Source organism: Neodiprion lecontei, chromosome 5 (assembly GCF_021901455.1).
Source record: "Neodiprion lecontei isolate iyNeoLeco1 chromosome 5, iyNeoLeco1.1, whole genome shotgun sequence".
Lineage (NCBI taxonomy): Eukaryota > Metazoa > Arthropoda > Insecta > Hymenoptera > Diprionidae > Neodiprion > Neodiprion lecontei.
This window is the reverse complement of record NC_060264.1, coordinates 15,949,371-15,977,247: the sequence shown is the minus strand read 5'-3', so window position 1 is coordinate 15,977,247 and position 27,877 is coordinate 15,949,371. Positions and strand designations below refer to the sequence as shown.

At 36.8% G+C, this 27,877-nt stretch overlaps 1 protein-coding gene across 3 annotated transcripts in view; it reads left to right on the top strand.

The window, feature by feature from the left end:
• The window catches only part of LOC107224514 (transmembrane protein 135), a 74,471-nt gene continuing 46,594 nt past the window's right edge, over positions 1 to 27,877 (top strand). For all 3 annotated transcript variants that reach the window (XM_046739424.1, XM_046739423.1, XM_046739422.1), the window contains exons 1-2: positions 1 to 500; positions 1,881 to 2,011. In XM_046739424.1, coding sequence (XP_046595380.1) covers positions 354 to 500; positions 1,881 to 2,011 — 278 coding nt within the window. In that variant the 5' untranslated portion in view covers positions 1 to 353. The remainder of the gene's footprint in view (positions 501 to 1,880; positions 2,012 to 27,877) is intronic.

Here is a 27,877-nt window from a genome sequence, read left to right as displayed (position 1 = left end):
CAGTCATCAGTGTCCCGTTGTTGTCAGTTGTCGCAGCGTCGTAGAGAGTGGATGTCGTCTGGTCGTTCTTAAAAGTTTTGTCCTAAGCGTTTAGCGTTATCAGTTCAGTACAGCTTTTACTAATAAGTAGGACGTAAGGCTTCTCAAACACGAAACGCATGACGCAGCAGAATTATCAGCGCAAGTGTATGGTTGATATATAGAATTTATTTGCGCCGTTATTTGCTAACCACTGTCGTACGATCGGTAATATGTTTATCCCGACGGTTATCTCCGCAAAATTTTAAATATCCGCATGTAGTGCTGCACGGGTGAAGAGTGAAAGAGAAAAAAGACGAAGGTACGAAATAAATATGCCTCCTCGATTGAGCAAGTTTTCAATTTCGGCAACTTGTATTGACTATGTTCATCCCTGGACTAATTCATGTGTCAGCGCGACCGCTGGTCTGGGACTACACGCCTTGCAAGAATCATTACGGATTTATACTACCGTCTATTTAGTGAGTGCGCATATTTGTATGCAAATGCATATGGGGCATTTCACGTCAACTCGACCTGCCGCCAACCCTCACTATTTCCGATTTGGCTCGAACTTAAACATAGTATTTCCAGGATTAAAGAAAATAAACCCTGAATCATTTAGATTTTTTTTTTTTATTGTTAAACAACTATCCTATTTTCGCACTAATTTATATCCCAACATCCGTCAGTTGTACGAAAAAAACGTTTATACAAAAATTCTTTGCGATGACGTGAAGGAGAAAGAAATAATTTTTGTTGATATTTCGGCAACTTGATGCAATTTTTTTTTTTGGAAAACCAGTCTAAAGTGTTGGTATTCTTGATTTTTTATGAAATTTCCATCATAAATTCCTTGCGAAAATACAAAACTTTGGATACCTTACGGAAAATTGAGCAATTTTTGGTGCAGCAGTTACAATCAAATGAATGTCAAGGAAACGAAAAAATGGGAGTAGGTACCTACCTGAAGTAAATGCATACATACCTAGTATTCCTTTTTACCTCTCGCTTTTTTGTTTACCACTTAAATGAACAGTTAATTTGATTTTGATAATTTCAGTTGTAAGATATAACTCATTTCGGCAGAAATGTAAATATACCTCTCGTTTTTTTCTTTATCAAACAAATGAATAATTAATTTGATTTTGATAATTTCACTAGTATATTAAATAAATGAATAACGAATTTGATTTTGGTAATTTCAGTAATAAGATATTATTCAATTCCGCAGACATTTATTTCAAGTAGGTTCTCCCATATTTTTCGTTTCTTTGACATTCATTTGATTGTGACTTCTGAATCAAAGATTTCTCCACCTTCGACAATGTCTCAAAAGTTTAATTTTTTTACCAGGAATATATGATAGAAATTTTATGAAAATCGAAGATGGCCAACACTATAATAATCGCGATTTTAGATTGGTTTGGCGAAAAAAAAAAAAAATGCATTGAGTGGTCAATGAAATCAGCAAAAAATATTTCCCTCTAATTCACATCATTGCAAAGAATTTTTGTATTACTTAATTTTTCGATGTTGGGGTATAAATTAGCGCGAAAATAAGACAAATTTTTAACCAGTGGTCAGAAAAACCTGAAGTAATTCAGAAGTTACTTTTTTGACCCTAGAAATAGCAGGTTGAGTTGGCATGGAATGTCCCATATACAGTATTAACACTGATTTTTATAAACTGACTTGCATTGTTTGCCTATAATCTGCATGTCAGCAAACAATGGCACTTGTTTTTTTTTCAAATGTATGTCTAACTATACAATAAATTGTTTGTAAACTGTTGTGAAAACACCATAGAAAACACAGTCACTGATCATTGATATACCTATTGTGTTTTGTTTACAATGCAGGTAACTTTGTTGATGAAAGGAAGGATTCCTTCAAAAGATGACATCAGGCGAACTGTGCTCGGTGTGCTTCAATCGACAGCTTTTTTGTCATGGAGCGCGTTCTCTTACTCCATTTTCCTCTGTTTACTAAGGTATGATGCACAAAAAGTTTCCTGATTGAGATAATCAGAGATATAAGTACATTAGTTTTGAAAAAAAACCTTTTGCAAACTTCTCTAAAATTGATAGTCCACCCTTTTTTTTTTAAACTACACGATTAAAGCCGTGATTATTCGTGCTTTAGCTTACAGTCACTGTACTTTTTACTGAAGTCAACGTTCGTAACGTTAAGTAACAAAACAGTTTTTAGTATTCTCTATTTTACTTTATATTGTAATGAAATCGTAAATTACATTGCAATTAAATCGACAAATTCTTATGTTGTAACTACAATCCACACAAATTGAATTTATAGTTGTAAAATGGTGATTATTTTTCTCGATTAGCAGTTACGTAAACAATGCAAACTTCAATTTCGTTTTTTTCATAGGCTCACCAGCTATGCTTTATAGATATATCTATTATACTGGTCAACAGTGGTTTTTTTGCCCTTGACGTTTGAGTGGTTTAAGTAAGATTAGATGTCAATAAATCCTTCTTTTTTTTTTGTTGTGCTGTATTATGTATCAATGTCTTATCCTGTGTTGTCAGAATTATTTGAACACGTAGATGTGGGTTATGTATTCGGGGTCCTTACATTTCTGGCAAAGCACTGGATAAATGCGAATTCAGGAGTGAGATATAACTTATAGTTCTGCGAAAGTCACAAAAATACTAAAAATACCAATATGAAATATCGCGTGTATAGTAATATAAAGTCTCATGCGCAAATGTGACCTTTCGGTTTGAATGAAAGGGAAAAGGTCCCGTGCCGCTTTTTTCTCAAATTGTTGTAGGAGATAATTATAAATTATTGGTCGCACCTATCGTTTTAGTTCAAGATGTATTTATTTAAAGCAATCGTAGATTTATCGGGGCGTACAGCCCGCGCGTCCGTGGTTGGGTGAAAGCACATACACACGCGAGAGAGGAAATCTCTCGCCCGAAAACTGCATGCAGCCGGGAACGGTGTGCGTGGTATGGTGCACAGATGGCGTCGCCATAGCCTAGGGATATTCCCTCTTACTGTACTATACAACTATACGCCCTAAAAATAAATTGCGCATGCGCCAAATAATACAATCTCATTGGTCGGCGAAATCTTTCCGCAGCGATATTTTTGTCTACGATGCAGGGGGCCACCGTACACAAAATGTGTATGTTTGAATTTTCAAAGAGCATAAGCATCAAATTCCGACCGTTCTTTGAAGAATCAACTTTCCGACTCAATAACAAATGCTTCCCGAACCTTTCCAATTCACTACCTCAATTATTTAAGATTCTAACCTCGACAATTCGTATCAACTACATTGCCGCCAAAAAGAGTTTGACAGCTGAAACTCGAGATCGCCTGTCTGCACGAACAACCGATAAAACTCGCGCATGCACAGTTGATTTTTAAGTTTCAAGAGATTGTCCCGGTATAGACAATGAGAGTCACATAATAATACATGAGTGACTACGATGGCGACATTACGTGACCATACTTTCGTAATAGGATAGAGTGAAAACGAACGATGATTTCTTTTTTAAATTACAACACAAATGAAAAATGATTGCTTGTAGGACGAAAGAAAATGTGACAATCGATATCGTTCTACAAAGAAATATAACAGGAAATCTTCGAACTAGTCAAAATCGAGGATATTTTCAAATACTCTTTTTCATGGTGGCCACTCGTCAGCCACTGGAAATTAGGGAAAAGTCAGGAAATTCTTGAATTGGTCCGGGAAGTCGGAGAAAAGTGAGAGAATTTCTCAGTTGGTCAGGGAAAATGAATGGTGGTCCAGCGGAACGAGAAAAAGCTAAGCTTCTTCCACGAAATATCAAAATTGGAAAAAACCGAATGCTGGACATTTCCAATTAATAAAAACGTGTTGAGAAATAAAATGCTTTTTGGATGAAAAATGTCTTATTTCACACGAGAGACATTTTTATAAATTCCGTAAAACTAACATTGCTTCTCGGGTATATTTCTTCGAGCGTTGTGCACCCATAAAGATATAATAAATAGGGTGGACAAGAAGCAGGGGTTAGCATAACATAAAAGGATGTCTTAGTCTCCATAAAGGATATCTTATCTGCGTAATAAGTACGTTTGTATAAGGATCTGAACATTGTAGTAAAAATTTTCGGAAAATAAGTTAGAAAATGGTCGCTGTAAACGTTTATGTAACAATATGAATTTAGACGAATATTTCTGTGCATAAGCTCGGATGTGTATAAATTTCTTTCCGTCACCATTCAATAGGTTATGTCCATATTTTTAAATTTCGATCAATTCATGATCATATTAATTAGTTACTTCTATTAGGACTATTACTTAGCATTTTAATGAGGGAAAGTATCTGAATTTGGTTAGGGAAAGACAGTAAAAAATCAGAGAATTTTTTGACTACTTTTAGTGGCTGCCATGTTTTTTGTTCATGTGCTTGAAGTGTCCTCCTTAGTTTAATGCCGGACCTCCTGATTTCAGTTGCCTCGCTCGTTAATTTTTAATAATCCTAACCATACGGTTTACTTCTTTTAATGAAATTTTCAATGTGGGTAAATAAATTTTTAACTTTTTTGATTTGATTTTCAACGTTTTCATATGTTTTATGTGCCGAAAATAATGGCGAAAGCTCTTTGGGTGAAAATTAGCACATTGAGGTTTGGCGTCTCACATGCAGGCTGGCAGTACTGAAGTTTCAGGTATTAAACGCGGCTTATGGGAGTTGTACGGGTGATTTTTGCAGGTCAAGCAGATATGAAATAATTGGTGCAGTAATTTGAGAATGGTTAGCAGACTTTTATTGCTAACTGCCTGATGACTGATTAATGCTACGAGTCGTTGTGACAAGTTTATTTCAATTCGTGATTTAACATGGCAGAGTTGGGCATCACGTGATCAGTTTTGAGTAAGTTCACAGATAGAACACACGTATAGATAAAGCCTAAGTGGCCGTCTGAAATACGTATAATATCCGTAGAATACGTTAATTACGGATAATATACATTATACATATACGTATACAGTATACATAGACGGTCATTTAGACATTATCATATTACATATGAGGGATTCTCCGTCAACTCGGCCACTTTTTTTCGACCATCTCAGATCTGCCCCATAATTGGTTATATCAAAGTACTACTAAAAGATACTCTATGTGAATTTTTTCAGATTTTTTAATTCATTATTTGAGACATTGCCGTTTTTTTCAAATGAATATATCTCGGAAACGTGAAGTAACTGAAAAAAAATGACTTTACATAAAAGTTGTAGTTTTTTGTTAGCTTTCAAGAGGAATTTTTGAAAAAATTTTTACGTTTCAGTAACGCTGATTTTTTACCAAAAAAGGAAGAAATTATTTTTTTTATTCAAAAAGGACCCTTGTTTTTGCTGAAAAAATTACAGTCTTCCAATATGGGCTATTCCGCGTCAACCGGATCAGTCATCTCTCAGATATTTTTTTGATTTGGCATGTGGATTGTGTAGGGGGAGTTAGATTTTTGTGCCAAAGCGCGAATCTTATAATGCAAAATTCGATTTTTTATTAACAATAACAAATTAGACTTCCATTTTTTTCAAAAATTCATAACTTCGGCAAAAAATTATATACAATATTTTTTTTTTCAAATTACGCGGAAAGCTCCATAGAATTTAAAAAAAAATATGAAATGGTAAAAAAGAGTTGTTATCAATTGTTTATTTAACAATTAATTTTTCAAATATTTTTAAAACAGTGACTGAGACAACCAAAAAATTTTTTTTAAATTCTGACATGTTCCTTAAACTGTACTACAACCTGTGAATTAATTCCAGAGGGGCGTTTTTCTTCGTTTTCGAGTAAAAAATCATTAAAGGTGTCGATGCGCATGAAATTGCGGCGCGCCGAGTCTCTACGTAATGGCGGGCGGCCGGTTGCCGTCCATCGCTACCCCGCGGTGGCGTCGCAGCGTTATTTTAGAGTCATTTTGACGATGTAGGACATGATTGAAGAATCTGAAAAAAATACTGTACCTTCACAAGGCCTGCTCAAAGCGATAAGTGAAGTTTCAAGAATGTGTTTTTCACTGTTTTGTTATTACAGAGATTCAAAATCTGTTATGACGTATTATGATTCACGCATGAATTACGGACACAGGTCAAGGGTTGTTCCAGGATATGGAATACCTACACCTGTGCATGCGTCACCTAAATTCTTTATTATCCAGGTAATCTGGGTCACCACCTCGATTCCACGAAGGGGTCATTTGGTCATTCTATTTTTCAATCAGTTGAAGACACGTCACCAAATGTCAAATAATAGAATTCAGGCAAATAGATTCGCTAAAATCAGGTGCATAGAATTGCACCTGCATTATGTTAGCCCCATTGGTGGAATTCAACCAATCAGAAGGGTTGTTGGGTGGGTGAAGCACTATTCTGAACGAATATAAATTTCGAGCATTTCAAAATGCATAACATTTAATCGAATACCAGTGTAACGATCAATGCAATATATCGTCTCATTCTTCACACAAGTAATTCATTTCTGAAAGCAATGTCTACAATAGTTGTGAAACGGTGCTGTAATCCTTTCCAAAGGGTTGGCCATAATTGGGTCCGAAATTTGGTAAAGCCAGTGACACCAGCATTACGGAAAAAGTTTCCGGACCTAGGAGAATATGTGTGCATGGATTGTCGAATAAAATTGTACAAATGCAACACAATTACTCCATCTGATAAAAACGAGGTAATTGATATAAATCATAATTATGCGAGTGGTGACGATCTTGATTCACCTTCACCAATTAGCGAACAGAGCAGTGTGGAAATGTTTCTTGAGAATTGTTGTGTGATATGAAAGAATTGTTTATCAACGTGAATTGTGTCGCGGACAAAATTAAATATCTCACAATGAGTCCTCGTAGTTGGTCCATCACAGAATTGGAGTTACAATTTGATTGTTCATATAGAATGGCTCGTAAAGCTAAAATATTGCAAAGTGAGCGTGGATTTGGATCCTCCCCAGATCCAAGACCATCTCGCACTCTTTGTGATGATGTTGTCTCTCATGTAATGGAATTTTACTGTTCTGATGAGATAAGTCGGATCATGCCTGGTCAGAAAGATTTTGTCACTCTTCGCGATGTGGATGGTTCAAAACATCAAGTCCAAAAACGACTTGTTTTGTGTGATCTGAAGGAAGCTTACGCCGCGTTCAAGCAACAGCATCCGAATGATAAAATTGGTTTCACAAAATTCGCGGAACTCCGCCCAAAGCAGTGTATTTTAGCTGGACCAACAGGAACACATACAGTTTGTGTTTGCAAAATACACCAGAATGTGAAACTTATGTTGGTGGCGGTTAGCTCAATTTGTCAGACATTCAAAAAAACGTACCACGATTTGATGAAGCAGATATCGTGTGACTCTCCAAATCCTTTGTGCTATGTCGGTGATTGTAGTAGTTGTCCAAGTTTTGATATGGTTACACATGAAATGGAAAGTTTATTCGACGATAATTTCGTAAAAAGTATCAGCTACAAACGCTGGACTCATACGGATCGATCTGTTTTAGAAACAATCACGCAAGAAACGGAAACGTTCCTCGAGACGCTAAAGGAACAGACGATAGCCCTCAAGAAACATGATTTCATCGCTAAACAGCAAAGTGCATATTTGAAAGACAGAAAAAGTCGTCTACAACCAGGGGAGTTCTTAGTTTTGGGTGACTTTGCTGAAAACTATGCATTTGTTGTTCAAGATGAAATTCAAAGCTTCCACTGGAATAAAAATCAAGCTACCATCCATCCTTTTGTTGTGTATTATGTTGAAAATGAGGACTTAAAGCATAAGAGCTTCGTTATTATTTCAGAAAATCTACAACATAATACAGTCGCGGTCCATCTGTTTCAGAAGAAACTAATCAGTAGGCTTTTTGAGTTCTTCGGTAGTGAAGTTATCAAAAAAATGATTTATTTTACTGACGGTGCTAGTGCACAATATAAAAATAAAAGTAACTTCATCAATTTGACTCATCATTTTGACGACTTTAATGTCGAGGCTGAATGGCATTTCTTTGCAACGTCACATGGAAAAAATCCATGTGATAGCATTGGTGGAACTGTGAAAAGATTTGCTGCACGTGCAAGCCTACAGCGGCCCAATGAAAATCATATTTTGACTCCAAGGCAATTATTCGAATGGAGTGCGAGTGCATTGAAAAATATCATGTTTGACTTCTGCAGCAACAGCGAACATGAAGGACATGAAAAATTATTGAAGCCGCGATTGAACCAAGCAATAACGGTCGAAGGCACTCGGCGATTCCATTCATTTTTACCTCTGTCAATAAAAACTGTAGAATGTAGGGTTTACTCTTCCTCTGATGAGTCATTCACCCGTAAATCTATGCGCTAAGATAGCCATGTAAGTCATGACGAAAACTTTTGCTCACATTCTAAGTTTAATGCCCAGTTTGATCAAAGATTAATAGATTGTATCCATACAATAAGCGATTTATTTGTATGAAATGTATAATTGTAAGTGCGTTCATTTCGCAGCTTCCACATATCTTCGGGGGTGATTATCAGTACTAAAATAAGTAGCAAGTTATGTAATTATTATCATTTATGTGCACTATCATGGTGTGAAACCGTTATTTTGAATCTCTGTAATAAAAAAACGGTGAAAAACACATTCTTGAAACTTCACTTATCGCTTTGAGTAGGCCTTGTGAAGGTACAGTATTTTTTTCAGATTCTTCAATCATGTCCTACATCGTGAAAATGACTCTAAAATAACGCTGCGACGCCACCGCAGGGTAGCGGTGGACGGCAACCGGCCGCCCGCCATTACGTAGAGACTCGGCGCGCCGCAATTTCATGCGCATCAACACCTTTAATGATTTTTTACTCGAAAACGAAGAAAAACGCCCCTCTGGAATTAATTCACAGGTGGTAGTACAGTTCAAGGAACATGTCAGAATTTTAAAAAAATTTTATGGTCGTCTCAGTCACTGTTTTAAAAATATTTGAAAAATTAATTGTTAAATAAACAATTGATAACAACTCTTTTTTACCATTTCGTATTTTTTTTTAAATTCTATGGAGCTTTCCGCGTAATTTGAAAAAAAAAAATATTGTATCTAATTTTTTGCCGAAGTTATGAATTTTTGAAAAAAATGGAAGTGTAATTTGTTATTGTTAATAAAAAATCGAATTTTGCATTATGAGATTCGCGCTTTGGCGCAAAAATCTAACTCCCCCTACACAAGCCACATGCCAAATTAAAAAAATATCTGAGAGATGACTGATCCGGTTGACGCGGAATAGCCCATATGTGTGACAAAATCGCCAAAAAATCGCCAGAGTGGCACGGATCGAGGTTCTAGGGTAAAAAAAATGAAGCCACACAAATTCGGTCGAGGTTCCGGTGTAAAAAAATTAATTAAAAAATCTGAAAAAATTCACATAGAGTACCTTTTAGTAGTACTTTGATATAACCAATTATGGGGCAGATCTGAGATGGTCGAAAAAAAAGTAGCCGAGTTGACGGAGAATCCCTCATATGTGAAAAAAATTACGAGTTACTCTATCAGCTGCATTAGATGGTAATGGTACCTTTAATAAAACTAGATCATCCACATCAAGAATAATCTTTCCATAGCTATCATAATTTTTTATCTCTTTGTCTACCAACTCTCGCAAAGCTAAAGGAATTGGATAAGTTTTTCGTACGATTGGATTTGGTTTAGTTACTTTGATCTCATGTTGATATACTTGAGTACATCCGGGTTTATTGGAAAACAAAACTTGGTACTTTTTAAGAAGTGCGCAAACAGTTTCAATCTGTACATTACTTAGTGTCGTTAGACTATGCACGAAGTTTGAAAACTCTTTAAAAAAATTATGTATTCTCTCCATTTATTAAAAATCTTTCATCTTTCTTTAAATTTTGAGATCTTGTTACCTCATTTGTTTCTTGTACTTGTTTATGATTATTATTTATTTCAATTGCTTTAACTAACCTAATAAAATCATTTTCACGAGGTAAATTGTTTTTATACATTTCACAATTGAGATGCTGTATATCAACATTTTTATCATTAAAAATATTATTTTCATCAATTATCAATTCAACTTCATTTTCGAAATGGCAGTGTGGTTGTTCATTATGAATCAACACATCAACTCCACAATTTTCTTCATCAATAACAAATTCATCATTTGCATCGCTTAAATCTAAATTAACATTTTGCATATTTATCATTTGAATTAAAGTTACTCCATTATTTGTAGAGGATACCAATTTATTTAAAGGTTCCAAATCAAACAACACCGTTGGTATACCGATATGAACGCCGCCGCGCCGTTAACTTCTAACATACGATCTTTGCAATTTATTATCACTTCGTTTTTCAATAACCAATCATTACCAAGTATTATACGATTAGATAAATGTGGAATTACAAGACATGAATATTCTATAACTTGATTTGCCAAATGCAATTGTAAGAAAACTTGTTTTTTAACAGTTATAGTTTTTCGTCCAATAGCTGTGATTACCATTACTCTTCTAACCGGGAGACTATCTAAATTTATTGTTGTCATTAATCGATTGAAAAATTCTTCGGATATACATGTCACTTGACAGTATCAAGAAGTGTATGTATTTTAATCCCCAAAACAGTAACTAAGATATGTGGACATTTTGGTACAGTTAATCTTGAATTTTCTTGGACATTTTTTTCAGTACCAGTTACATCATAAAATAGGTCCGTAATACAATCAAAAGGGTCACGACACGTTATTGGATCTTGATTCAACGCGCCGATAGTCAGTTTAAATTTTGTCGTTGGTTATTACTATTGTTATTATTATGATTCGTTGTTTGTAAATGATATGCATTCGACCTTTGATTTTGTCCAAAGTAAGTAGGTGGCGGATAACTTGTGTTTGGTAAACAAACACTAACAGCTGTTGGTACAGTATTTTGAAAATTTGGATTTGTAGATATCCCGTTATGTTGACTAATCTGTTGATATTTCGGTTGTGCGTTAATATGACCTGGTTTATTGATTTCGCTGGTATTATACGAATTGTTGCTATAAGACTGTGAATTTCGAGGTTTCTCACGTTCTCTTTCTTCATAAGCTAAATCTAGCTGAGCTAACGCGGCTTCAACTTTATTATTGTCGGAAAAATCAATTGCAACTAACGATTCCCTCACTTCAATCGGCAGTTGTTGGATAATACTGTAATTTATTTCGTAATCCGACAATTTGGGTTCAAAATACTGAGCTTCTTTAGTTTGTTTTAAAAAATAAGTTTTCAAATTATTTTCACTCCCTTTGAATTCACGCATCGACCGACGATTTTTTCCCCTGATTCTTATAGCTACGGAATAAAATTCTTTCAAAAATGCAGTTTTAAAACATTCCTAATCGTTAAACCTACTTTTTTTTTTCATCAAACCAAATTTGAGCTCTACCATTTAATGCACCATGAATGACTTATATTTTTTGTTCAGTCGGTACGTGTTTCACATCGAAATATCTTTCTAAGTCATTTAAAAATTCTCTAGGATTTGTCTTATCCTCCACAGAAAATTCAGGTACTTTTATCTCTATTTGAAATGATTGAAAGTGGTTTATCAATCCTCTTACTAACCTTCCTTCAATATTTTGATTTTGTTGAATTGGTTCTACTGCCGACAATCTTTCTACCAATTGACGTTGTCCATCATTTTCTTCCGTCGGACATCGAATTTCTGCCATCATCGCGTCCTGCTGTTGCTTATCACGCAAAGACTTGTCCAATTCGTTTTGTTGGTTAGCCAATTCTTGTCGTTCTAGTCTCAATTTGTTCAAATCATCACCTCCTTCACCTCCAGTCGCATTGTCTTCACGGTCTGAATTTTAATTTGTCGAACCAGGTGCCATGTTAATATATTGAATATTTTGGCCGCTACGTGTAGTTTTTGGTCTAGAAACTGGAGTTCGTTTTACTCTACCCATGCAATTAATTTTAAATTCTTAATTCTATCTTAACCTCTAATTGTTCACACTTTTGCCAGCTTTCGAGCCTTCGCGTTGGGCGCCAAATTATAAGACTTTTTTGAAAATTGAAAATTATCCGTAATCAATATTAAGTATATTTCATAAGGTACGAATAGCAGAGTGCAATTAAATTTAATTATAAATACATTAAAACACGAGCGGTTATTTGGTTTAAAATTCATTCATCATCCATTCCACAATTCATTCATTCCGTGTGTATATTGTTGAAATTATAAATAATTGTAAATATCTGTCTTTCGTCGAGGCACTGTATTCTTGGATTTCACTTTTGTTGTTTCTTCGTTTTACATCGTCTCTCTTTATATTTGGCTTGACTTTTGGAGTGTATAATAATTAATTTGAAATGTTCGTCCTTGTAGTTTAAATTTACTTTATTATTATTCGTTCGTCGATTTTCGATCTGTTAAGACTTAATTTCAGAGAGAGGAACCTCCGCACCTCCTTCCTCCTAGAGAGCGTAGACCAAAAAACTCCTTCAATTTTAAATTTGTGACCAGGTGTCCCACTCCCTGGGAACCTTATCCGCTCGTGCGGTGTTCATTGCGCAGTTATATTTGAATCATTACAGGGGTGAAATCAGCATCCAAAGTTGGGCATCCTCAGTGGTTATTTCATAGTTTCACATACTTCCAGTTGAGATATTTGAATGAAACCAATTGGAGAATAATTCCTATGACGAATCACGAAAAATGCATTTTGGCCGGTTACGACAGGATTAAATAGTCGAAAATTATAGGGGTTGAAAGTTGAAAAATGTTTATAACTAAAAAACTATTGTTTGGATTTTAATGAAATTAATGCATTTTAAACAGCAGAAAAAAGTAGGGGATACGTGTTTTTGCGTTTTTCGAAATAACGTCACTTAGGGGGTGAACTATCCTTATACACGTGCAGCCGAATTCACATTAGAATCGCACTATTTTACTTCAATTCGTCTTATTTAACATTACAAAGCTCTTTATAAGCAACAATCTAGGAGCTTCTTCGTTTCAATAAATTTCGGTTACAAAACATTTATTTATAACAAAAACCACGCCCACAAATTGCCGACCAGTTTCTGGCATAGTTTCTTTTACGCTCGTGAAATCTTTCGGAGCCCGGTATTTTAGTAGTTTGTGAGGTTACTGGAATCGATTGCGAGCTTACAATTTTGGAATCAACATGGCTAATTCTGTAAATATTTAGGACTTTGTTTATTATTCTTTTCCAAAACATTGAAAAAAATCGGAAAGTTAACATGGAATGGCTTGTATACCATTGAAGAAATTAAAGTTATCTTGTGATGCAAAACAATTACTTTCTGTTTCGGCGAAGTTTTAATTTTATCTGCCTGTTGCGACGTATCATACGAGACATATGATAAAAATGAATCAGTTTTTCTGGTTGACTGGTGCGTAAAAAACATTAGAGGTAAAAAAATTAAAATAGTTTGTCCCCGCCGCTCTCGCGACTGTTTAAATTCTCACTGGAAGTTCGGGCGGCCAGTTCAATAGATGCAGTCATTATGTGCAGCCGAGCATCAATTGATATTATTGATTCTGACCTTGCAATTTTGGAAGCATTGTATGCTGCCAGCTTTCAGTTCATATTCTTAAATCGGCAGTGGTGTGTTTACATAAATTGTTTTGATTAAATTGAATTTGAAAGTGCATTAATGCTTTTCCACAACAAAGATGAAAATCAATCCCTTCAACGTTATACAGTTACTTGTGACAACATTTCAAGCGATTTATATTACTCAAACGCCTGTAAGTAACGAGGAAATTTGTGGACTACAGATGGCGGAACTTCGAATTCGCTGTTGATGCTGGATTACCAGTGCCCGATAGTGATTTACGAAGGTGGGCGCTACAAGCCCAAAAAGAAATAGGCCATCTAGACTTTCGGTTTAAAGCATCTGAACATTGAGTGAATTGAATCAAAAGTGCCCATCGTATTGTATCGAGGAAAATTAATAAATTCATTACCAAAAAAAAACGATTGAAAATGCCGAAAGTTTGAGAGAACCAGCTGAACAATTTGTACAAGGTGTAAAGCAAAATATAAAAGTACACGGTTTATCGAAAGTGTATAATTCAGATCAAAGTGGTTTCGAATTGGAGATGCATTCTGGAAGAAATTTAGCAGTCCAAGGAAAAAAGAAGGTGGAATGTCTAGTGCAGTCAGCTGCTTCTACTACACACAGTTAGACAATTCAGTCAATTATATCAGCTGAAGGAATACTTCTTTCCCCACTTTTTTTGGTCCTAAAAGAACCAAAATATTCGGTCATGTATGTTCGGTCCAATTGTGCAATATACATTGTTTAGACCAGATAATGTGTACATAGAAGTATCGAAGTCCGGTAAACTTACTTCACGTACAAATGGGTTATAAATTTCATGCATATTCACTTATGGAAATAAAAAAGTTGTGTGTACAGTAGTAAATATTATATTATTATATTTTCAAAACGTTTTAAAACTTGGTTGCAACATGTTTTTTTCCCCAACGTTGGTTCAGAAAGTGTACTATTGATTGATTCATGGAGTGGCCACTGCCCTGCAGCTGTACGTGAGACAACACCTTCGAATAAAGACGTTACATTGAAGATTATCCCTAAAGGAACAACCGGAGAGATCCAACCCCTTGACGTTGTTACGTGGGGGTGAGAGTGTACTGAGCGGTGGTAGTTTATGATTAATTGAATAATCTAGCTCCCACGTAACGACAATGAATAATAATTAAATCTAAGAAAAGACTTACCTTTCGGTAAGCCGGTAATTTGTAGGATCGTGTCGCTATAGACCTGTACAGGTCTGTGAGGTTTGTTTAAATAGTTGAGGCTATTTTATAATAAAGAAAATGGGAAGAAGGTCGCTCAAAATAAATGTTTAAAAAGATTTAACTGGTAAAAGATGAAGTATATTCTGGTTCAATTTAGTTATTGAAATATCTGGTAACAATCGATGGTGATAAATATATATATGAGCCAAAAATAACAATTCATAAAGTTTTCAAGTTTATAAAAATCGTGTGTTATACTATTCTAGAAGATAATATTATTTGGTACCAGGAACATCTACTCTGAACGATGGTTATAACTAGCTGGTCGTGATAATTGTATTGTATCTCTCTTTTTAGATTATCTTAAATCGTTTAATATAATATATATATAAATATTTATATATATATATTTAATCGTTTAGTCTTATTTGTTAATTTTTGGAAACAATAAGTGGAATTTAATTGGGGGTAGTGAAGCTAGCCACCAATTCTATGCTTGGTTTTTGTGAATTTACTGAAGTAGTTTTGATTATCAAGGTGAACAAGAATTCGTCTAATTTTTTGAGGGTTAACACTCGGATTGACTTAGCTTTTGGGTGAATCGGTCGACGAGATTGAGAGCCGTCGGATCGTGTCGGTCTGCGTCGGTAGAATGCTGGACCAGGGGCCTCACCTCAAATTTGGAAGAGTTGATGAATCGAATGATGTTGAACGCTGGTCACTTAGTCTTTGTGAATTTAGAATGATATCTTGTTATCGAAAGTTTGAAAGTGTCTGTTTGTGATTTTGATGATAAGTTAAAATTGATTGGAACGATTATTTATTAAAAATGATAGTGTAATTATTATTATTTTTTACTTAAGATTACCTGATTCGCTTGAATCAGGGCCGAACTCAATTTTAACTAAGGAAAATGGAATATCATAAAAATGTCTATTCGCGAAATGACGAGATTTAGTAAAGAACAGAAAAGATGGAAATGTAGAAGATAGTGAGTCTTTTGCAATTAACAGAATAACTGAATGCTCGAATTTAACGAATTAGCGCGAGACTTTAGGTCGGTCACAACTAAGATTTTCCAAACGCTACTCTTGCTCGAGAGGGCTAATCCGGGTTTACGTCCACGCACTTCGCGACTTGACAGACGAAAGACGCGGCTTCTTGGGCCCGAGGGTCCAAGGAGCTGCAGTTGTAATTAGTTACAACGGTAATTAGCCAATGAGGTGCGAGGGCGTCCTCCTGGCGCCCAAATCCACGTGGTCAGCGTTACTTCTCGCTCTTCGACGGTGTTCCGACGATTCTCAATCTCGTCGGTGACACATTGAAGATATGAACAAAAGATATTTACATGCAATGTTCACACATTCATTCATACATTCCAATAAGTAATCTGTTTTAATTTGGTGGTTCTAAAGGTAGTGGTTTATCCTAGTTATTGATTATAGTTTTAACTTAAAAAGAGGGATATTTCCAGGCTGAGCGCTACTGATGCTAATTCAGCAGTCTCCTATCTCAGTTCTTGGTACCAGTTAAATAGAATAAAGTTGAACCTTATACTAGGGATCATCGTTGGTCTCTACGTGACTTTTGCCAGGAGGGGTGGAACTCGCCGTTATTAGAATATGAGATTTTGATAAAATGATATCTGTGCATTGAAGAAATTAAAGAAATGAAATGAAATGGAATTTTGAAAAAGGTACGCCAAGGCGGTACGTCGGGGCGTAACATCCCTCCCCACTTAGAAACCATCAACGTCCCCGTTGATGAATAATTAAAGGCTAGTAGGTATACAGAAATTGAGAGTAATCAAAATGATAATGTATGTGTGTGTGTGACAGTGTGACAAAGATGATGATGAGTTAAGGTATTATATAGATATAAAAACAAATTTCAGGTCGGCGGGAGAGTAGCTCTCTGTGATCAGTAAACTGGTCAGCCGGCCTTCACATTACCGACAACTATATCTTAGGTTAACGTAAGGGAGTAATAACATGATTAAAGGTGGTATATTTTATAACATGGTGACAATCGTTGCTATCACAATCTAGGATGTAAGGTCGGCGGGAGAATAACTCTCTGTGATCAGTAAACTGGTCAACCGGCCTTTACATTAAGGACAACTACATCTTAGGCTAACGTAAGGGAGTAATATCATGATTAAAGGTGGAATATTTTATAACATGGTGACAATCGCTGCTACCGCAATTTAGGATGTAAGGTCGGCGGGAGAATAACTCTCTATGATCAGTGAGACTGGTCAGCCGAGTTCTTCATAGCGAAAATGACTTATGCGAAACGTTGGTGGAACGGCTAGTGTGTTCTGCGTTGGTTGACATTTGGCTTTGGCGCTGCTGAACATCAGGTGTACCGTGTCCTCTGATTGGTGAACGAGATCTGGATGCTCGGCTAGCTGGAGAGCCTTACGCCTTGGTAGAGGCCGGATTCCGTGCATTTAGATCTTTGTGGTGGGCCCAGTATCATGTGACCCACTGAGAGTCGTAGTCGTATGTGTACCCTCGTAGCGGATACTCATTAATAGGTTGACGAACAGGAATCCTGGCAGTACTTTTAAGTGCTGCCTTGTTTTGGCATCTGGGTTCCTTTGGAGTAGTGCATTCTGGACCCAAACAGCTCGTCGACTGCATTCAGCCACTCGAACTCGCCTTTTCTCCTGTTAGGTTTTGTAAAAGTTTTCACCAAATTGCCATTTGCCTTAAATAATTGCCGAAGTTCCAATGGTCATTTTTTCTAATATACTGTAGCATTTTTAACATTAATTTGGAATGAAAGGAATTTGAAAGAAAGGAAAGGTTTCAAGGTTAACATCACACTGAGTTGATCCATTCAAAAGCTTCTGAACAAACTCTAAGGGCAGATCAAGTTCATCGCTGAACTTCCCTCTTAGGTGTTAGGCTTCAAACTTAGAGCTAGTTACAGTTGAATATCCCTCGTTGCGGTTGGTCACGCCCCATCCGTTGGCGTTAAGCTTAAAATTACTTAGAAATATCCCAGGGTTGTTGGTAAATGATGTGATCATGTAGTCCTCCAAGTTCGTTTCCCTCGAAAATGAATGTTCATTACTCCCAATCTCATATTTGTAATCGCATTAATCAGTCTACAATGCGTTCCATCAGTAAGCCAATTCGAGTTTGTCTACATGTTTAATGAATCTTTCACCGTTGTTACCTTCTAATACTACGTTATTGTTTTCCAAGACTTTAACAATTCTATATGGACCCTGGTATCGCTTGCTAAATTTTCCTTTTCTAGCTTCTATCTGTACGCGTACCATGTCTCCCGCTTTGCCTTTGAACGGATGTACTGTCCGATCGTAATACATTTTCGACCTTTCCTTCGCCTGCACTAAGTTGTTCGCAGCCAAGGCCTGCATTTCGTTTAATCTGATTATTAGGTCTTCAAGATACGAGTTGTACGTTAAACGGTTTTCCTCAGTATCAAACGAAGTTGGACAGCGCGCTATTCTTCCGAAAACTAGCTCATACGGTGTGAAGTTTGTGGCTTCATGAACTGCCGTATTGTATGAAAACATAGCAAATTGAACTAGTTCATCCCAATCGTCAAACTCATTAATATAATGTTTAATGTACTCTGTTAAAACAATGTGACTACGTTCTAATGCGCCATTTGATTGCGGTCGATAACTGGAAGTAGTAATGTGTTTAATTTTGAAAAGTTTAGCTAATTCTTGTAATAGTTTATTTACAAAACTTGTTCCTCGATCTGTTAGAATGGTTTTAGGCGATCCAAATTGCAAAATCAGATGTTTTACCATTGCATGAGCCACTGTCTCAGCTCTTATATCGGGAATAGGCACGGCGATACAAAATTTTGTCAAATTATCCTGCATAGTTAAGATATGCTTGTTGCCACTAGGGGTCTGCGGAAGTGGACCTACTGTATCTAGTGAAATTTTCTGAAACGGCTCAGATGGAGTGTCCGTTATTAGCATTGGCTCCCTAGTCTTTACGCGAACTAGCTTTTGTTCTTGACAGCTTTCGCATCTTCGAATGAAATTACTGATATCCTCTCTCATTCGTGGCCAATAAAATCTTTCGCGGATTCTTCGGTATGTTTTGGTCACGCCTTTGTGTCCTCCCATTAGTCCACTATGCATTTCCGAAATTATGCCCAGTCGTATTTCTGATGGTGGTATCTCGGTTATACCTGAACAGATGGTAATGTCTATGTCTTCGTCCTCAAAAATATATATTAATAAATTTGAGATGTCTATTGATAGTTCGTCAGTCATATCCCCTAATTTTGAAATTCTAAATGTTTTTATTTTCAGATCTAGTAAAGTCGTTTTCAAATTTCCCAAAGCTACCTTGACGTTATGTAATTCTATTTTGTCAAAATGTTTTCTTTTAACTACGAGGCTAAATATGCTATATTTTCCCGTTTTTGTTATAATAACTTGGCCTAATTTTGGTTTTGCATCACGATGATCGTCTGCATTTATTAATTCCAAATCGTTTAATAGTCTGCTGACTGGTGTAGAAAATTCTGAATCTATTGATATGAAATGTACATAATTGTCTTTTCTGTATGTCAAATTTTCACGACTGAATGAGATTCTATTCCCTGAATGGTAACCTGTTTTGGGAAATTTTAATGGCGATACTGTTTCTAAATCTGGTGGTATACTTTCCGTAATTTCAATTTGCGTTGGTAAATCTCGGAATTCTAGTTGCGGCTGTAAACGCCTTGGCGTTTTGCTGATCTTGCTTTTCACTGAAATGTCCCCCGTCTCATTCAACTCAGGTATCATATTCAAAGGATACGGGGTTGAGAGTGCTATTGGTCTGGGTGCGACTGTAGGTGTTGGTAATGCCGATTTCTGCAAAGGTCGACTAACTACTGTTTCATTCAAATTATTTTGATTGGTATTAGTCTGTCCAGCCTCGCTATTGTCTCCTTGATTTCTCTTAACTTTTTCTAAAAATCTCTCAATTTTTTTATTCAGTTCGTCGTCATCCGTCTCGTCTTTTTCGTCGAGTACCTCACGTATGGTTTCGTCTAATTCTTCACCCTCTGATATATGTCCTGGTAATTCTACTTCATCTGCATCCGAGTTACTGGAGTTGTCTAGAAGACTCCTCTCGTGCAAGGTCTTGTCAAAGAGTTCAAATGAATCTTGCAACTCCTTCGGATTCAGATTACTTCTTTCGCGCAAAGATTTATTAAAGAGGTCAAATGATTTCCTTAATTCTTTAGGATCTATAGATAATTTAGCTTTACGACTCGCTTCTGTTTGCAAAAATACATCATCATCCGAATCGCTATCTCTATCACGCGGTGATTTTAATTTTACTGTTATATTTTCAGGCTCAGAATCAGATTCAACGTCGTCGTCAGTTCGTGCGTCAGTCTGAATGTCTGTTTGTTCAGGTTGTTGTGTTCCCTGGGATGTAGTAGGTTGTTCAAGACCTAAATTCGGTAATAAACTTCTTTGCCTCCGGTAGGCCGGCGGTTTGGAAGATTCATCGTCGGATGAGTCTTCAGAAACAGCTTGCCTACTTCCTGCTGTTGTCCTAGCTCTCGATCGAGTTCTTGTTGAGATCGCGTTCTCATCACGCTCTATGGTAGTCTTTGTTTTTGGACAGAATGTTTCGTCAGCTGATTTTTTCCTTGGGACTGAGTCTGATTTAGCTAATGGTCGCTTTATTTTTGGAGCAGGTAATTTTGAAATTTTCGAATCGATGGGTAATATCTTCCATTGGTTCGGTTTACTCCTGACCTTCAAGTTTGACCAAGGGTTCATAATAGCAAATATCGTTTGGAGTTTTTGATTTTCTATTAATTTTAAATTTGTACAAGCAAAAATTTTGATTCCCGTTCCTCCAAAAATGAATCGTTACATGGTTCTTACCTTGTTCCATGCTAGTTTATCTAGACCGCATCCCATTCTAGGTATTCTAACTGTTTTAACAGAGTCATCCTCTAAAATTTTCCGAAAATTGATCAGACTGAGGTACATGTCTTCATATTCTGGTTTGTCCCAAAAGTTTAATTTTGTCATAATGTAATAAATTTTCTGATCTGGCAGTTCTAATTTAGCTACTGAATGCATATCAGCTTGACTGCGAAGGTGTTCCGGTACCCCATACTTTTTCCTAAAATCGCTTGCTATACCGGAACTCATTTCAAGATCTACAGAAACGGTATGCGCATAATTGTCAAGTCTATCGAAAACGCTTTCGTGTACTTCAATAATGTTTGGATTTTCAATATCAGCTGTTCTAATTATTTTCAAATAGTCTGAATACTTTGGAAATGAATCTACAGATTTAATTATTGGGTTGTCACTATCGTTTCCGCTATCAGATGACTCCGACGATTGGTTAATGCCGTCGGTAACAGGGACTGGGTTGCGCGACAATGCATCTGCGTTACTGTTAAGTCGTCCAGCCTTGTGTTTGAATTCATACTCGTAATCTCGTAACTTGAGCCTCCATCGTATTAGTCGCTGCCCGGGATCTTTAATCGAGTCGATCCAGCGTAATGGCTCATGATCACTAACCAGTGTGAATTTTCGGCCATAAAGGTAAGGTCGAAAATGTAGTACTGCATATAGAGCTGCTAAACACTCCTTCTCAGTTGTGAAATAATTTTGTTCCGCTTTGCTCAGAGCACGAGACAGGTAGGCGACGGGCATGTCATAATCGTCCACTTCCTGGCTCAAAACGGCTCCGATTGCATAGTCGGATGCGTCGGTAGTTAACGTGAATTGCTTTTTAAAATTTGGGTACTGCAAGATAGGATATTGGCATAGACACTTCCTTAAAATTTTGAAACTTTTCTTTTGATCTTTACCCCAAATAAATGGTGATTCCTTCTTTAATAGGTCTGTAAGAGGCCTAGCTTTTCCAGCAAAATTTTTAATAAAACGCCTGTAGTAACCGGCTAGTCCCAGAAATTGTCTAATGTTCTTAGGATTTTTAGGTTGTGGAAAATGTCGAACCGCGGTAATTTTCTTCGGGTCCGGTCTAACTCCTGATCTGCCAATAATGTGGCCTAAATAAGCCACTTCTGTTTTTAGGAATTCACATTTATCTGGTTGTAACGTTAATTTAGCGTCCTTTAATTTGTTAAATAACCGGCGGATTTTCTTCCCGTGTTCTTCTAAATTCTTTGCATAAACTACGATGTCGTCTAAATAAACGAAAACTTCGACACCTTGTAGTCCGCGTAATGTTTGATCCATTAATCTTTGAAATGTAGCGGGCGCGTTTTTAAGCCCTTCAGGCATTCTGAGATATTCGTAATGACCGTTTGGTGTTGTGAATGCGGTTTTTGCTCTATCTTGGGGGTCCATTTCAATTTGTTGGAAACCGCTGGCAAGATCGAAAGTTGAAAAATATCGCGCTTCACCGAGATGATCAAGAATGTCTGTAATGTTAGGTAATGGATACGCGTCCCCAATTGTCTTTTCATTCAATTTCCGAAAATCAATTACCATGCGCCATCGTTTTCTACCCGCAGAATCGGGTTTTTTGGGTACAATCCACACGGGTGAATTATACGGTGAATTTGAAGGAACTATTATTCCGTTGTCAATTTCAATTTTGATTTGGTTTTCAATCTCAGTTTTGTGGATTGGAGGGAACCGGTATTGTCGCGTATTAATCGGTATATCATCCTCTGTTGGTATACAATGCTGAATTCCGGGTGTAAATTTTAATTTGTCTCCAGGTAAATGAAATAATTCTGGATATTCCTCAATGATATCTAATACGTGGTCGCGTTCCTCTATATTTAAATGATCTAAATGCAATTTTGATTGAATTTCTGTAAATCGATCAGTCACTACAGGTTCTAAATTTAAGTCTTCTGAACTTGAATCGTGATATTCATGCTCCTCCGGAAAGTTGTGATATTCAAAAGGTATCACTTCCTGTGGTGGAATCTCTATCTCAATATCTCTATCCAAGGTATTAATTGCAAGAACATGGCATACGCCATCTTGTACCGAGACTGCAGCCTCACCAATGTATACTCCGTCCATGGTTTCTACGCGTGGCAAATATGCTTCTTTTGTGCCACAACTGATTACGTCGATGCCAATGGCTTGCTTTGTGCGCGCACGAATTTTAAAGAATCGTTTTTGCGGTTTTGTTTCGGTATCGGAATGTTCTTCGTATCCGATAAATCGTATCGGTCTAATCGGGTCAGTTTTCGTTACCAAGGTGTTATGTGTGAAAGAGATCTCAGCCTTACGTTCGCGCAAATAATCTTTACCTAATATACCGTCGCAATTTAGCAAAAAGGTTGATCGTACGACGTGAAATTTACTTGGTTCGTTTTGTAAAGTCAAATTTGTTATTCCCAAAGTTTTTACTTTATCGGTTGTTATTCCCGTAATCGTAGAAATTTCGTCTACACTGATTAAAACGTCAGGATGTAAAACATTAGCTTTAATTAGACTGATATCTGCGCCGGTGTCTATTAGAAAAATAGCTGAGTGTTCTTTTAATTCAGGAGCTGTCATCCTGATCAGTGGCGATTCTCGATCTGGTCCGCACGTATCAATGCACCGGCCGGCGGTTCCGCGAAACGGACCGTCGGTTGACGCTCGGGCGTCGCGTACCTCGCCGTTGCGTCCGGACGACGAGTCGCGTTCAAGTTTAAAGATTCAGCTGATTCGGACGTTCTACGCGGAGATGGTGACCGTGTTCTGACGTTCGAATTATCAAACCTCGCTTGATTAAAACCGGACTGCTGATTCGGGTCGTATGAACGGGTGTTTAAATTTGGCGAATTCGGTCTGCTCGTATTCAAATTTGCTCCCGGCGATCCCGATCTCTGTGGAATCGATGTAGGATTTATTGTGGGCGGATATCCATAAGGTGGTAAACACGGATATGTCATCGGCGGATAATAATACGGGTGTTGTGGAAAATAAGGCGGATATTGATAACCACGCGGTTGCTGGTACTGAAGCTGTGAGTGAGCGGGCATGCCGTATGGGTAATAACCCCTCGGTTCGGGTGATCGTCGATCGGCGACGTTTGCCGTCGGGTGTTTGTACATCGCCGCGTTCGGTGACGGGCTTCTCGCGCGTGTCTCCGCTCCGTCTGAGATGCCATAATTCGAATACAATTGCGGCGCGTTATTTTGGTTATAGATCATTGGAGAGTTCGGTCGCGAAATTTGTACTCTCTGCGTTTCTCCGGAAGATATTATTCCCTGACGCATACGATTTTCTGTTTTTCGCGCTAGCTTAAACGCTTCTTCCAATGTCTTTACACGTCCTTCAACATATCTTTCGATAGCTTCAGGTAGTCCTCGAATATAAGCATCCAACGCGTTCACTTGCAGTACTTTCATTACCGCGTCGACTTCGGTTTTTCCGTACTCGTCTTCTAAAGCTACGCGAGCTGCACTAATCAAGATTTTTAATCGATCGTAGAAATCGCTCACGTTTTCATCACGTTTCATCCGTATATTCGCGATCTCTTGTTGATAATACGGATAAGTCTTTTCAGCTGCAAATCGACTTTTCAGATGTTTTATCAATTCGTTGACCGTATTGAAAGTTTCGCCATATGTACTGTCGCGAGCTGCTCCTTGCAATTTTCCTAGAACGCACTTTACATATGCGCCTTCCGAATTCGGCGGAATATACACTGAACCGTTTTGCACGTCTTGCAAGAAATCTTTCAAACGAATGTTTTTCCCGTCAAAATATGGAATATTTAATGTACTGTGTTGTAGCGCGAAGCATTCCGCCATCGACGTCATCATCGCATTACTCGCGTCTAGAGCGGATACATTGGTTCGGTCCGCGCTCTGGTTTCCCGTTTCGTTAGGCATTTCAAAATCGAAAAAGGTTGTTTATGCACACGAAATAATTCAGGCCAATTTTTAGGCAAATATTGGGAACACAGCTAATACACAAATGACCAGTGGAAAATTCGGCAATATACGATATCAGGATATTATGACATATACAAACAAATACACAAATAATGATTCGCAGAGTTTCATGCACCATTTGTCGTTAATTATATAATTATTATCTAGAAAGAAAGATACTTTGTTTTTTCATGCGTTTGACCAGTTTTTCAATTTTAACACAAAACTAAATTTTTTTTTTTTTTTTTTTTTTTTTTTTTTTTATTCAAACAAATCTCACTTTTAGCAACAGTATCCCACCGCTGCCACCAATTCTTGTGTTACGTGGGGGTGAGAGTGTACTGAGCGGTGGTAGTTTATGATTAATTGAATAATCTAGCTCCCACGTAACGACAATGAATAATAATTAAATCTAAGAAAAGACTTACCTTTCGGTAAGCCGGTAATTTGTAGGATCGTGTCGCTATAGACCTGTACAGGTCTGTGAGGTTTGTTTAAATAGTTGAGGCTATTTTATAATAAAGAAAATGGGAAGAAGGTCGCTCAAAATAAATGTTTAAAAAGATTTAACTGGTAAAAGATGAAGTATATTCTGGTTCAATTTAGTTATTGAAATATCTGGTAACAATCGATGGTGATAAATATATATATGAGCCAAAAATAACAATTCATAAAGTTTTCAAGTTTATAAAAATCGTGTGTTATACTATTCTAGAAGATAATATTATTTGGTACCAGGAACATCTACTCTGAACGATGGTTATAACTAGCTGGTCGTGATAATTGTATTGTATCTCTCTTTTTAGATTATCTTAAATCGTTTAATATAATATATATATAAATATTTATATATATATATTTAATCGTTTAGTCTTATTTGTTAATTTTTGGAAACAATAAGTGGAATTTAATTGGGGGTAGTGAAGCTAGCCACCAATTCTATGCTTGGTTTTTGTGAATTTACTGAAGTAGTTTTGATTATCAAGGTGAACAAGAATTCGTCTAATTTTTTGAGGGTTAACACTCGGATTGACTTAGCTTTTGGGTGAATCGGTCGACGAGATTGAGAGCCGTCGGATCGTGTCGGTCTGCGTCGGTAGAATGCTGGACCAGGGGCCTCACCTCAAATTTGGAAGAGTTGATGAATCGAATGATGTTGAACGCTGGTCACTTAGTCTTTGTGAATTTAGAATGATATCTTGTTATCGAAAGTTTGAAAGTGTCTGTTTGTGATTTTGATGATAAGTTAAAATTGATTGGAACGATTATTTATTAAAAATGATAGTGTAATTATTATTATTTTTTACTTAAGATTACCTGATTCGCTTGAATCAGGGCCGAACTCAATTTTAACTAAGGAAAATGGAATATCATAAAAATGTCTATTCGCGAAATGACGAGATTTAGTAAAGAACAGAAAAGATGGAAATGTAGAAGATAGTGAGTCTTTTGCAATTAACAGAATAACTGAATGCTCGAATTTAACGAATTAGCGCGAGACTTTAGGTCGGTCACAACTAAGATTTTCCAAACGCTACTCTTGCTCGAGAGGGCTAATCCGGGTTTACGTCCACGCACTTCGCGACTTGACAGACGAAAGACGCGGCTTCTTGGGCCCGAGGGTCCAAGGAGCTGCAGTTGTAATTAGTTACAACGGTAATTAGCCAATGAGGTGCGAGGGCGTCCTCCTGGCGCCCAAATCCACGTGGTCAGCGTTACTTCTCGCTCTTCGACGGTGTTCCGACGATTCTCAATCTCGTCGGTGACACATTGAAGATATGAACAAAAGATATTTACATGCAATGTTCACACATTCATTCATACATTCCAATAAGTAATCTGTTTTAATTTGGTGGTTCTAAAGGTAGTGGTTTATCCTAGTTATTGATTATAGTTTTAACTTAAAAAGAGGGATATTTCCAGGCTGAGCGCTACTGATGCTAATTCAGCAGTCTCCTATCTCAGTTCTTGGTACCAGTTAAATAGAATAAAGTTGAACCTTATACTAGGGATCATCGTTGGTCTCTACGTGACTTTTGCCAGGAGGGGTGGAACTCGCCGTTATTAGAATATGAGATTTTGATAAAATGATATCTGTGCATTGAAGAAATTAAAGAAATGAAATGAAATGGAATTTTGAAAAAGGTACGCCAAGGCGGTACGTCGGGGCGTAACAACGTTTAAGGATTTAGGGTGTGGAAAAATTTTGTCAGACATTTCTCTGGCAGTGTTTTATTGATGAATTATGATCTAAATTTACATCTGAGCGATAAAATTATTGAATTGCAATCCCTGACTCACAATCAATTATCATCTCCACAATGTGTCAACCTTTTCAAGTATTCTTAGTTTAAAAGTGGTTACACAGAAGTGTAGCCAGAAAGATTCGAAAATCCTGTGGACTTCGGGTTCGGAGAAACTTGTTCCTCACATTGTGAAATACCAGGATGCGATAATATTGTGATTATTTGTTATTCCTGGTGCAAGAAGTCTTTATGTTTTTATAATTTTTTCGACAATTACCATTATTGCAGTACTTATTATGAGTAATGTAATGCAAATTACTCCGAATACGGAAATAATGTGACAGTAAATAACTAATTATTATTGTAATTCAATATATAGTCGGGTTCGTAGTAAGTAGAGATTTGTATTCATCGGTGTACAATAATGTGCACTTGACACGTGCATGGAAAAAGAGAAAGAGAATTAGTCTATAGACTTGGAGCTAAACTGACGTGTTCCGATTCATAAAATAAAAGACATCTCGATTTCCCTCATTCGTTGTATTCGTTTCATAAATTTAACAATATCATACTTATATAATTTTGTGCCATCTACCATGTGATGATTTTAAAATTGAAAGGTCAGAATCAGTAATATCAATTGATGCTCGGTTGCACATAATGACTGCATCTATTGAACTGGCCGTCCGAACTTCTAGTGAAAATTTAAACAGTCGCGAGAGCGGTGGGGACAAGCCATTTTAATTTTTTCACCTCTAATGTTTTTTACGCGCCAGTCAACCAGAAAAATCGATTCATTTTTATCATATGTCTCACATGATACGTCGCAGCAGGCAGATAAAATTAAAACTTCGCCGAAACAAAAAGTAATTGTTTTACAGCACAAGATGACTTTAATTTCTTCAATGGTATACGAGCC